The sequence below is a fragment of the Argentina anserina genome, chromosome 7 (genome assembly GCF_933775445.1).
Source record: "Argentina anserina chromosome 7, drPotAnse1.1, whole genome shotgun sequence".
NCBI lineage: Eukaryota > Viridiplantae > Streptophyta > Magnoliopsida > Rosales > Rosaceae > Argentina > Argentina anserina.
In genome coordinates this window covers 18,030,918-18,042,504 of record NC_065878.1, presented here as the reverse complement: position 1 = coordinate 18,042,504, position 11,587 = coordinate 18,030,918, and the positions used below count along the sequence as shown (strand labels likewise).

Below are 11,587 nucleotides of genomic sequence, written 5' to 3'. Positions count from 1 at the left end.
ATATCACAAAAAAAAAAAATCCACTTTATTGCTACATGTGAAACACCAATCTTTACACACGTACATCAGCATAGAAAAATAACAAAACTAAAGGCAGAAACATTGCTATACATGATATCTATTTATAGTTTTCATCACATTTTCTTTGGCTTTTGGAAGCCACCTTTGCTGCTTTAGGTGATTACCAAATCCCAACTGTTGGATTTATTGAATCCCCCTAATTCATGGGACCAATATTAAATGTACGTACCACAGATGATATAGGAAAAAAATAGACTTATAAATCCGTGGTCCTCTTTAGCAAAAGGCTCAACTATCGGTAGTACACACAGTCAAGTTTGCCTATCATCAATTTTGCCACTGTTTTCCGGTCTCTCATATCTCCGTCCTTATCCTTGGAGGTGTTCCACCAATCCCCTCTCGCCATTTACTTCTCGTGGTCCCCACAAGGATATGAGTATCTTCTTCTTCTTGTTTTTTTTTGTTTTTGGTGCGCTCGAGGTTAGAATTAGAATTCAGAAATGGAGTGAGAATTCACACAGAGGATTGACCGTCCTAAAATGTTAAATGCTTTAGCCAAAAAAAGAAAAAAGGTTAAAAGCGGCCACTGGCCAAGTATGCTGACCTATGACCATTTCCAATTAAGGAAATACATAATTATATATCCTTGAGAAGGGCATGGCCTTTTCACCCTCTCCTTCATATTTTGACTGTCACTTGTTTCTAAACATTCCTTTCTTGTGAATCTGAATTCTTGGTCGATCAGGTTAATCGTAATGGGGTTTTACTATGTTCGTCTGCTTCCGAAATCAAGTTCTTGCTTTCTGCAATGAATTGGTTTCACGATGCAGAAGGGTCCATGGTACCAAATAGGGTTGTGAACAGTACGGTTCGGTTAGGAATTCGGCTGATACCGATACTGATAATTTATTCGGTTTCAGTTTTGGTTTGAAATAGTAAATTTAAAACTTAATACCAAATCGAACATGTACATATTGATTCGGAATGAGTTTGGTTCGGTAAAATTGTACACTTTTATATGTATTTTTATCTATTTATAACTATTAGCTAATGTAATGTGATAACCCTAAATTTTAAACAATGTTAGTTTGATTTGGAATTCTATAAAATTTCGAATTTTATTAGAATGAACGTATTTGGTTGCGACGTTAGTAAACGAGAAACGGAAACGTTCTCGGAACGTTTAAATTGAAAAACGTTACATTTCCGTAACGTTTATATCGACTTTTATTCCGTCGATCGGTTGCGAAAACTTCCTTCACGAAAGTTGTAGAGCTCGTCGATACGAGTGCGTGGACATGTGACACGTTCGAATCGGACGTCGGATGTAAAAGTTATTAACGTCGGAAGTTAGTTTCCGATTTGGAAACGAGTATAAATAGAATGTTTTGTGATTAGGGTTTCCACTTTTGGAAACCCTCAGTTTCTCTCCGCCTCCCTCTCACTTTCTCTCTCTTCTCTCTCGTTCTTTCCCCCTCTCACCCGAGCTCTCCCCCTCCCTCGGCTTCGACCTTCGATCTCCCTCATCCGAGGGAGGTGTTCCTCACCGCCGGCTCCATGGCACTCAGCAGCTCGACGCGACGTCCCACCGATCATGGCACAAGCTCCAGCGTCGCCGCGAAGATCATCGAACCACACCGAGCCCAGCAACAACAGGTTCCAGTTCTCCGCCGTTCGAGCAGCCCTCCGCCGACGCAAGCACACGATCCACACCTCTCTCTTCCCTCCGACGCCGTAGATGAGCTACCACTATGCAACTCGAGCCGAGGCAAGTCACCCTTGAAGGATCGAGCTCCACCGACGATCCATCCATCTCCGACGAGTTCCAAGAGCCCCACTATACGATCTAGGTAAGTATGGAAGTGATTGTTGTTGGTGTGTGATTGTGGATTGAAATTTGTTGAATTTGGGATAGTTTAGAATGATTGTGGAGTGAGAATCGGAGGAGGAGGAATTTTAGGAATACCGCCGCCTTAGGCGGCGCGTGGGGAGGCGTGGGGTGGTGTAGGGGCTGCTTAGGAGCGGAGGGAGGAAGAGGGGAGAAAGGAGGACGGTTTTGGGGTGGTGGTGGCGCCACACGCGCCGGTTTTGGGCTCGGCGCGTGGGCCCCACGCGCTGCCGGCCGGAGGTGGCGCGTGTGCCACACGCGCCGCCGTGTGAGGCGGAGTAAATAGTTTCGACTGAAAGGGTATTTTGGTAATTTACTGTGTAACGGTAAATGTAAATGTAAATTTTATTTACGTATGGTAAATGTAATTAAGTTTTACCTACGGTAAATGTAATTATAATTTACTTTCGGTAAATGTAAAAAGTAAATTGTAAAAAGGGTAATTTAGTAAATTTTATTTACTGAATTTGTATTTACATTAAATCGTACGTATACGTACAGAAATACGTATTAATATTTATACGTACAGAAATACGTATTAATATTTATACGTACAGAAATACGTATTAATATTTATACGTACAGAAATACGTAATTAATATTTATACGTACAGTAATACGTATTTAATATTTATACGTACAGAAATACGTATTAATATTTATACGTACAGTAATACGTATTTAATATATATACGTACAGAAATACGTATATAATATTTATACGTACAGAAATACGTATTAATTGAGTAGTGAACAGTAACTTCGTATAAACCAAAATTGCTGAACAGTAACCGTATATTACTGTTTTGGCATTTAAAGGTTTACGAAACGATTCTAAATTCTTTTCTTATTCTTTTAAGGTGATCGTTAAATCGAGGAAAGGAATTAGCATCGCGAATTGTGGAATTACGCTCAAGTCAATAAGGTGAGTAAAATCTCACTGATTTACGAATCTACCCTCGCGGTGATTCAACATTTTTGGAAGTGTGTTTATTTAATGAATTACAACATGTATATAACTTAGTGGACTACGTATATATAGTATAATGGTAATAAATATATATATATATATAGTTCATTAAATTACATACTGTTATTAATTCATTAAAAATAGTCATTTCGGTGACAGAAAAATTGTGCATGTGTGATTTTAATGGTACGATATGATGTGAGATTATCGTACGTGATTTTTCAGGTGTTTATGAAATATGACATGTATATGATATAGTGGACTATGTATATATTGTATAAATGGTAAATAAATACGAATATATATAGTTTGCTATATAATATACTGTTACGATTTTTATTATGGATATATTGTGAAAGTTTTAAAACGTACAATATGATGAGTGATTATTGTACATGATTTTATCACGGAAAATGTGAAATATTGTGATTTGTCTTCGGACGTGTTGTGTGGTACAATATGATGTGAGATTATTGTACATGTGAGGCAAGTCGGAACCTAGCCTTTGGCCGGGCGAAAGTTACGATACAGTTAGAGCTCTAGTCTGTCTGCCATAGTACTGCATGGAGGTAACGGGTGGTTATCTGCTCATGGGTACTCAGCTTGTTTTGGATGTTGGGTGGCGGGTGGTTACCCAACATCAGCGGTATACTAAGTGAGGGGTAACAGATGTGTACCAGCGCTCATTAGTTACCATTTTGTGAAAGTATTAGAGTAACCAGATGGGTTGCTCGTTTTCTCATGATTTTCATTATACTGCGTTGATGTGGAGTTGTGTCTTTTATGAGACGAGAGTTATTTTAAATATTTTACTCATACGAGCTGTAAAGCTTACCGGGTTTGTGTTGCAATCCCGGTGCACCAATATCAATGGTGTAGGGGATACTTCCACAGGTGCTGAGTAGTGGTGATCGGGTGACGACTCCGAAAACTCGAAGGCGATCGCATCCAGTCGTGGTGAGGTTCCAGCGTGCATTGTGTGTGAGATTTGGTGTGATTTTATTTGTGAGGTTGTTGAGAGGATTATACATTTCCATTTGTTATATGTTGAATAATCATTTGGTTTGTAATAATCGGCTTGACTGAGTTATATTTTAAACTCAGAGGTGATCCGCTGTGACATTGAAATGATTTCATCATCATTGAGATTATTTTGTGTTTAACGATTTTAAAATTTTGAGTTTTTAAGCTCGAAATTTTAGGGTCGTTACATGTAAATTAATATTCTAAGCTTTAAAAGTACAATGTAGACCTAAAAAACTAAATAAAACATTTTTAAAAACATAGATTTAATATATTTTATACATTCGATACAAATTATACATATACCGAACCGTACCGTTTATAAAATTTCGGTATTAGATTCGGTACGGAACGAAGAAATTTTACCGATTCATCCCGACCCATCGGTATTCGGTACGGGACGGTCGGTTTCGGTACTATTTTTTCAGTACCAACTCCCACCCTTAGTACCAATAGACTTAATGTTAAGAGATTGGTGATAATGACATCACAGGACACTTGAATTGCCTAAAATTAATGTCATGAAAGATGCATGGTAGTACTATTTTGTTTCATTGAAAATCTATTCATGTTTTTTTTCTTCAAGTTCGAACAAAAAATAAACGCATCATGTCCCAATTCAATTATATTGCGTTAGACCGTTATTTAATAAGTTAAAAATACTTACGAAAGCGTTTGGCACTCACGGTCGAGTAAATTACAATTAACTATAATAGATCGAGTATGTTTACCGTAGAAGTCATACATCCATTACAAAAATCTACCACGTTCATACGCCTGGAGTGGAATACAAGCATATTAGTAACCATGTATCCACTCCAATAATAAGACCAGCATCTTTATGATGTTTTTCATGCTTTTAGGTTAGGTCAAGTCACTTCACTCAATTAGTACTAATCCCACAGCTACCTAACCTAATTAGTGAAAACCAACCGAATAAAAGAGAGAGTGGGAAGGGGAGAGAGTTTACCTTTTAAGTTTTAACTTCCTTAAACTCTCCCTGTCTCCTCTCGCAATAATCACACGAAGATGAAAATGATTCAAGCAGAGAAGAACAAAACGCAACAAGAAGGCCCTGTAAATATATAATAATGCAAAAGTGGAGCATAAACAAGTGTAACAGCTGCTCTATTTCCTTCACCAGCGAACACGTCCCCCTCCTTCCCCATATCTCCTCTCTCTCATTTTAGCCTTAACTTTCTTGAACCAGTTTCTCATGCCATTTCTGCTCGGCATCTTACTTCCTTGAGTTCCTTCATTCCCTGAAATCAGTCTCTGCAACTTGGTTCTGGGTTTCGAAGCTTCTAAGGATCAAAGCTCAACAACCATAGTTGCAAACTAGACAGATATGTTGGATCTTAACGTTGATATCCTTAGCTCTACCGTTGATCAAGCCAACTACGATGAGAAGGCCACAGCTTTGGAGGCTGAGAAGCTCCGGGAAGATTCCGGCACCTCAGACTCCTCTGTGGTCAATGCAGAGGAGGATTCCTACTGCCACAACACCTCCCCATTCATCTTTGACATCTTGAAGAAAGAAAAGCACGGTCTTTGTAACAACAGAGAGGACCAGATTGTCCCCTCGTCTGAGTTTTCTACAAGGCCGCTATTTCAGGTGACCGGCGACGGTGGAGGCGGAGGAGGAGGAGGAGAGTTGGGACTGTTGACCTCGTCGAACACGACATCGAGGCCTCAGTGGTTGAACTTGTCGTTTGCTGAGTCCGGCGGGCAGGCTGAGCTGAAAGTTGTACAGCAGAAACAGCAGCAAGCCCGGAAAAGCCGCCGGGGGCCGAGATCTCGGAGCTCTCAGTACCGAGGAGTTACGTTTTACCGGAGGACCGGCCGGTGGGAATCGCATATATGGTTAGTCTATACAAAAGTTATTACATGATCTCAATACCACATTCTCCAACTCTGTTCTCACATTCAAGAAATTTCTTTAGCTTAAGTGGTTACTAATCATGTATAATCATCATCTTTTTTTGTATAGGGATTGTGGGAAGCAAGTTTATTTAGGTAAGTAGATGATCACACCCCATTTTCTGAATTGAAATTACGTGTTGTGGGGTTGAATCTAACTTGAATCGTGTTTTGTTTTGTTTTGGTTTGTGTTACATAGGTGGATTTGACACTGCTCATTCTGCAGCCAAGTAAGTATATATATATGCTGAGCAGTTTTAATTTCTGATGATCATGATTTGTTTTGAGCTTAGTTTTGTTCAATTTTGCTCACTTGGGTCTGATGATCTCAGAGCGTATGATCGAGCTGCAATCAAGTTTCGAGGAGTTGATGCTGATATCAATTTCGTGCTAAGCGATTATGAGGAAGATTTGAAACAGGTATAGAATAGAGGCCATGGGACTTCAAATGTTTTTGGGGGGTTTTGGATTTAATCAGGCTAAACTAACCTTCTGAACTATGAATGTTGGTAGATGAGGCATCTGAACAAAGAAGAATTTGTGCACGCGCTTCGTCGTCAAAGCAATGGAGCCTCTCGTGGAAACTCAAAACTCAGAGGCTTGGTGGCGACAGCGGCAACAGCCGCTGCTGTGCCAAAAATGGGTTCATTCGAAGTTCGAATGGGACAATTGATTCCCGGGACCAAGTGAGAACCAAAATTACCCCACTTTAACTGATTCTAAAATTTAGCCATATCTCTTGCATACTTAACTTTGTTGGTTCTTGCAATTCAGGTTGATTAAATGTAATGGAAGGGAGGGAGTTGCCAATTTTGATCCTAGTATTTATGAAGGGCAGATAGTAGTAAATGCCAGTACTGAAGGTAATCCTAATTGAAACCAATGTCTGTATTCCTCATTATGACCTATTTCATATATAGAATTGTACAATGACTTTGGTATTGCTCTAAATGCAGGCAGTGGTCACAATCTTGATCTGAGCCTTGGGATCTCTCAACCTTCCACTGGTCAAAAGAGGAAAGCCTCTGAAATACTTGCCAAAGAGAGGCCAATGGTACATGTTATTCTCCAAAGTTTACTTAAGAATTTATGCATTCATTCATGTTTTTATCATTTGTCAAGTAATTTTCAGAATGCATGAAGCTAGTGACTTAAGACAGTCATTTAACTTTTGTACAGATTCTTATTATATGATTGCTAATGAGTAGTGCCTAATTATACAGGTTAATGGCTCTGCTACTTTAGTTGGAGGACAACCACTTCATGCTCTAGCAATGCTATCCAAGCATCCTGCCTTGTATACAGAGATATATCCGGGTTTCTTGCAAAAAACTGAGGTACTACTCGAAATTCCATTGTTTATTAGGAATTGATGAATAGGCATGCACATTGCTATTACTTGATCTGCAATGAGTTAAAGACCATATAGAGGAGAGAGTTTGAAAACTAGCCTTTATGCATCCACTAAATCATATACCTTTATTTCTTTTTTTCTAGCTAAGATTGAAGACTAGAACCATTAGGCAGTGTTCCAACTCTCTGCTTCAGTGTAGGTTAAACCTCATCAAATTGTGCTAAAAAAAACCAGCAAGTAGTGTTTGAATCCAAATAAGTCCTTTTTGTGCCTTTTCCAGGATCCGAACCCCTCATCTGGTCAAATTCTTAAGTTAGGAACAAAAAGGCTAAACATTTGCTTGAATAGTGCAGCATTAGGCTACTTATTAGAACCTCCCACTTATCATAGGCCTAATTCGCGTGCATCTTCTCACTAATTTGAATGTAGCAGCAAACTAGGACTGGTGCTTCTGTTATCAAGCTCCAATCATGTTGTAGTTCCTCTATAATGCCATGATATGATAGAAAATTAAATTAAGGTCGACACAATTGACTTCCAAAAAGTTTTGATAGGACTTCCTAATCAATATTGATCTGTGCAATAATCCAGTTGACCATTTTTTTGTGTAAAACATATTCTGAGTTCTGCAGAAAATTTGAACTAAATACTGATAAGAAAAAATATTAATGGCAGGAAGTGACAACAGATCCTCATAAGAGAATCCAAGCAATTTCTTCACCAAGGTTTTCAAACTGGGCATGGCAAATGAATGGAAACAACAACAATGTTACTCCAGTGCCAGTGTTCTCTGTTGCAGCATCATCAGGATTCTCATCTTCCATAGCTACGGTACCTCCATCAGCCACTAACCAGCTTCCACCAATTCTCCAAGACAGTTCTACTTACAATCCCCGCCACCCTTTCCGCACCAGTTTGTAATTGTGCTATAGAGAAAAGGCAAAACTTGACTAAACACTAGTCTGTACTGTGCAGAAGTGCTTTTTCTTTGTATGTGTATCATATTATCAAACATATATATAGCGTGCTGTTTATCTGACTATTTCTTCATAAACTGTTGTATATGAGTTTCAGTACAATCAAGGTTTTGCCAATTAAACTAAGAGTGTCGCTATCCTTGCCAAACTAGGATTAACCTTAATATATACCAACAGATGCTGGGCATGTTCAGATCTCTTTCTGATACTCATACTAATTAAGCAACACAAAAGGCTTTCCTCCTAATCCAAAATGACATCGATTTGAACATGCTCATCAACATAAACATGTCGGCAGATAATCCTATTTTGGTTGTGTACACTAGTCTTTCTATGCTGGACTTCTTCAACTTTCAAGGAAGTAAAATTTCTTGAAAGTCAGCTATGTCAAAGCCACACCTTGTGACGGAAGGCTTTCATATTAATGTTGCTAAATAATCTGTCATTGTTGGGTCAACTTCAACCTATTCAAGTTGCAAGCTGGACACAGAAGTAGTGGTAGCTGGATTCTGTTGCTCAAAGCTTTTTAAACCCATACCAGAATCAATGAAACGTTTTTTATTCATATCATTGCTACCATAAAATCTAGCTAGTCCCAGTTATTATGATTTCGATGGCTAGAAATCTGTCGTTTAGTTGCTCTACAAACTAGCACAATGTGCACATGGTGAAGTCTATGGATGATAGGATCAAAATCCAAAACCAACCCTTCCACTCATTTGAGACTTTGGATATGCAAAGATTAGACAAGCCGATCATAAGTAATGTATGCTCATTCTTTGCTTAATCCTTCATTAACGAGATCGTAACAAGAGTTTGATTCTCGTCATTCTTTCATTTCATTTGTGTCCATAATAAGAATTTTTGATGGAATCCTCACCTAAGCTAATTAGGAAAGAAAAGCACCACCGAGAAACAGACACCAATCAATGAGTGCCAGCTACCAAACAATAAACAGAAAAATACAGCAATCGTGTGGATGCACTTATTTGATTGGGATATCTACATTATAGAGGGAATGAAATATCACGAGTAGATCTCTATGTTGTGTGCATAATTCAGTCCTGATATCTTTCATGATACATGCTCATTGTCATCTTAATCATCTTTTAGTCTTTTACCTCCACAACAAAGAGTTCGACTCTCATCTTTACTCTTTAGCTGAATCGAGAGAAATTTCTGTAACTGGTTAATCCATAAGCAAAACAAAACAGAAAGCTGCATTTATCACAGAAGAGGAACAAACTTACCATTCTTCACTCCATTCAATCTCAGTCAGTGTTAAAATTGCATCATACATGAAGTGGCTGCACTTAGTCACTTCACTCACTTGGATATACAATGTCAATCCTTATGGATGGAAGTTCATGTGTGAGTTCACCTATTTTCCGTCTAATTAATCGTCTATTGTGATTGGATAGCATTGTAACTGGGGCTAGAGTCACAGAAAACACAAATTATCCTCATGATGTCTCACTGTTAATCTGCACAACATCAATATTGTTCTCAACTTGATGACATATATGGTGCAATGCATACTTTTTTCTTGGGTTTGAACTTAGAAATGCGAGAGAAATAGACTAATAGAGGATAACTTTGATTCTGTGAGAGCTAGACATATAGATACCAGTCACTATGAACCACACCATCATTTTGGCAGCCAATCCTAGTCAAAGATCCCGGTCAAAGCTAGCCATCTCTGAAAATGCCATACATCTCCGACCAAGTCCGACGGTATCTTCCTCTTATTACATCTCAATAGCTTATTTTCTGTTCCCATAACATCATTACAGTCTAATCTAAATACCTCAGTGCAGTTAGCAACAATCAACACCTACATACTTAACTACTTTCACATTTTAGTTTCTTTTGTCATCTGGGATTTTCCAATCTGCAACACGTGCACCATTGACACATAGAAAATTTTCTTATTATCTATATCGAAGTAATGAGTCTGACATTTCAATATATCAAGTGCCGGAGGGACATGCCCAGACAGGGAAAGCTGTGACCCTAATACCAGAACAAACTTGGCGGCCATATGAACTAGTACTCAAAACATGAGAATATAAGAAGCTCACTAGAGAAGAATAAGATACCATTATACCAACTCATCAATAATCCTACCAAACTGTGAAGTATCCATCACCCTCTAGGCAATCTAACTCAAACATCACCGGCCCGTAACTGTTAGCTAGACCTGGCATTTCAGCCCGTGAACCCGTTAACCGCCCAATACCCGCCCATTAAAAATCCGTCCAAACCCGCCCGATAATCTTTCTCGGTTGACGGGCTGACAACCCGTTAATAACCCGCTAACCAACGGGCGGAACGGGCAGCCCAATGGAACCCGTCAACCCGTTAAGAAAATAAAACCCAAGTATAACCTATCATTTCATTAGCAGCCACTACTTCTCTTCGTCTTTGAAGTTCTCCTCTTTGAAGCACCTGCGTTTCCAGTCGCCAATTCAATAACTTTTGGTATGAGAATCATTCATCTCATCGTTCTCATCATTTTGGTGGTTTTAGTTTTCCAATTTAATCGATATTCGGACTAACTCGATTTTAGGTTTCTGGGTTCTTCGTTGTTCTTCAAAGAATTGGAATCTGCTCTAGCAATTTGGAACTCCAATAGGGTTCGTGTGTGGCTGTATAGCATTCGGAAGTTTTCTGAGTTCAGTTGATCAACCCAACTTCAATATGGTGGCTTCTGTATGATTTGAGTTCGTTAAGGAATCTACTGGTTACGATATTCAAAGGTAAATTAGTTTGTGAATCAAGTTTTGTTTAAGACATCTATATCATAAATCATTTGCATATATTGAAAGCTCATACTTTAGGCTTGTATCTGTGTAGTTTCATGTAATTTGATTTAGAATTCGTTGGTTGAGTTCAAGCGTCAAAGCATGATTATGCATTCTGTTAATAAGCTTTTTGCATTTTGGACCCAAATGCCATTTTACTAAGATTTCCTAATTTTTAATTTAGTAATGAAAGTAGGTTTCTTCGTGTAAATTGTATCACACATCCTTATGATCATTTCAGAATTGAAATCTCTTTAAAAAAAGCTTCCTAGATCATGTTATGATTATTACAAATTAAGGATCTGCAATAGGAAATTCTGCAGATCAGTTATTTTGTGAGAAGGCACATAAACTTACTTGCTATATAGAAGAAAATACACAGATAATACACCACATATAACCAGTGCTGACAATGTAAGAGGCCAAGATAATATAAGCAGATTGATCAGTGCACCAGTTCCCTAAATACAAAAAGGAAAAGAAACTATAACGTACACTATATAAACCAAAATGCATATTGAAAGGAAGAGAAGAGTAGAACAACCACAAAAACCTGAAGCCCATTACGTAATATCAAGTTAATATCATTTGCATGACAAGTGATAATCGTTGATAATCTGACCCTAGTCT

The 11,587-nt window shown here is 38.4% G+C and overlaps 1 protein-coding gene and 1 long non-coding RNA gene across 2 annotated transcripts; both read left to right on the top strand.

Moving 5' to 3' along the window:
• Positions 1 to 1,538: 1,538 nt before the first annotated feature.
• LOC126803261 (uncharacterized) lies at positions 1,539 to 3,806 on the top strand. Its single transcript, XR_007673088.1, has 3 exons — positions 1,539 to 1,871; positions 2,770 to 2,834; positions 3,759 to 3,806. It is a non-coding gene; the product is annotated as an uncharacterized LOC126803261 (long non-coding RNA).
• A 1,227-nt stretch (positions 3,807 to 5,033) lies between these two features.
• LOC126801927 (ethylene-responsive transcription factor RAP2-7-like) lies at positions 5,034 to 8,221 on the top strand. The gene is made up of 9 exons (XM_050529422.1): positions 5,034 to 5,765; positions 5,893 to 5,918; positions 6,022 to 6,052; positions 6,155 to 6,242; positions 6,336 to 6,508; positions 6,597 to 6,685; positions 6,779 to 6,876; positions 7,046 to 7,159; positions 7,852 to 8,221. Exons 1-9 carry the CDS (start codon positions 5,251 to 5,253, stop codon positions 8,095 to 8,097), a joined length of 1,380 nt encoding a protein of 459 aa, XP_050385379.1. The 5' UTR covers positions 5,034 to 5,250; the 3' UTR covers positions 8,098 to 8,221.
• Positions 8,222 to 11,587: the final 3,366 nt, after the last annotated feature.

Bases quoted from the DNA above. Each gene is read 5' to 3' on its own strand.
- LOC126801927 (XM_050529422.1), top strand. From the start codon at position 5,251: ATGTTGGATCTTAACGTTGATATCCTTAGCTCTACCGTTGATCAAGCC. The intron at 6,053-6,154 runs GTAAGTATATAT...TGATGATCTCAG, and splicing joins ACTGCTCATTCTGCAGCCAA to AGCGTATGATCGAGCTGCAA. The intron at 7,160-7,851 runs GTACTACTCGAA...TATTAATGGCAG, and splicing joins GTTTCTTGCAAAAAACTGAG to GAAGTGACAACAGATCCTCA.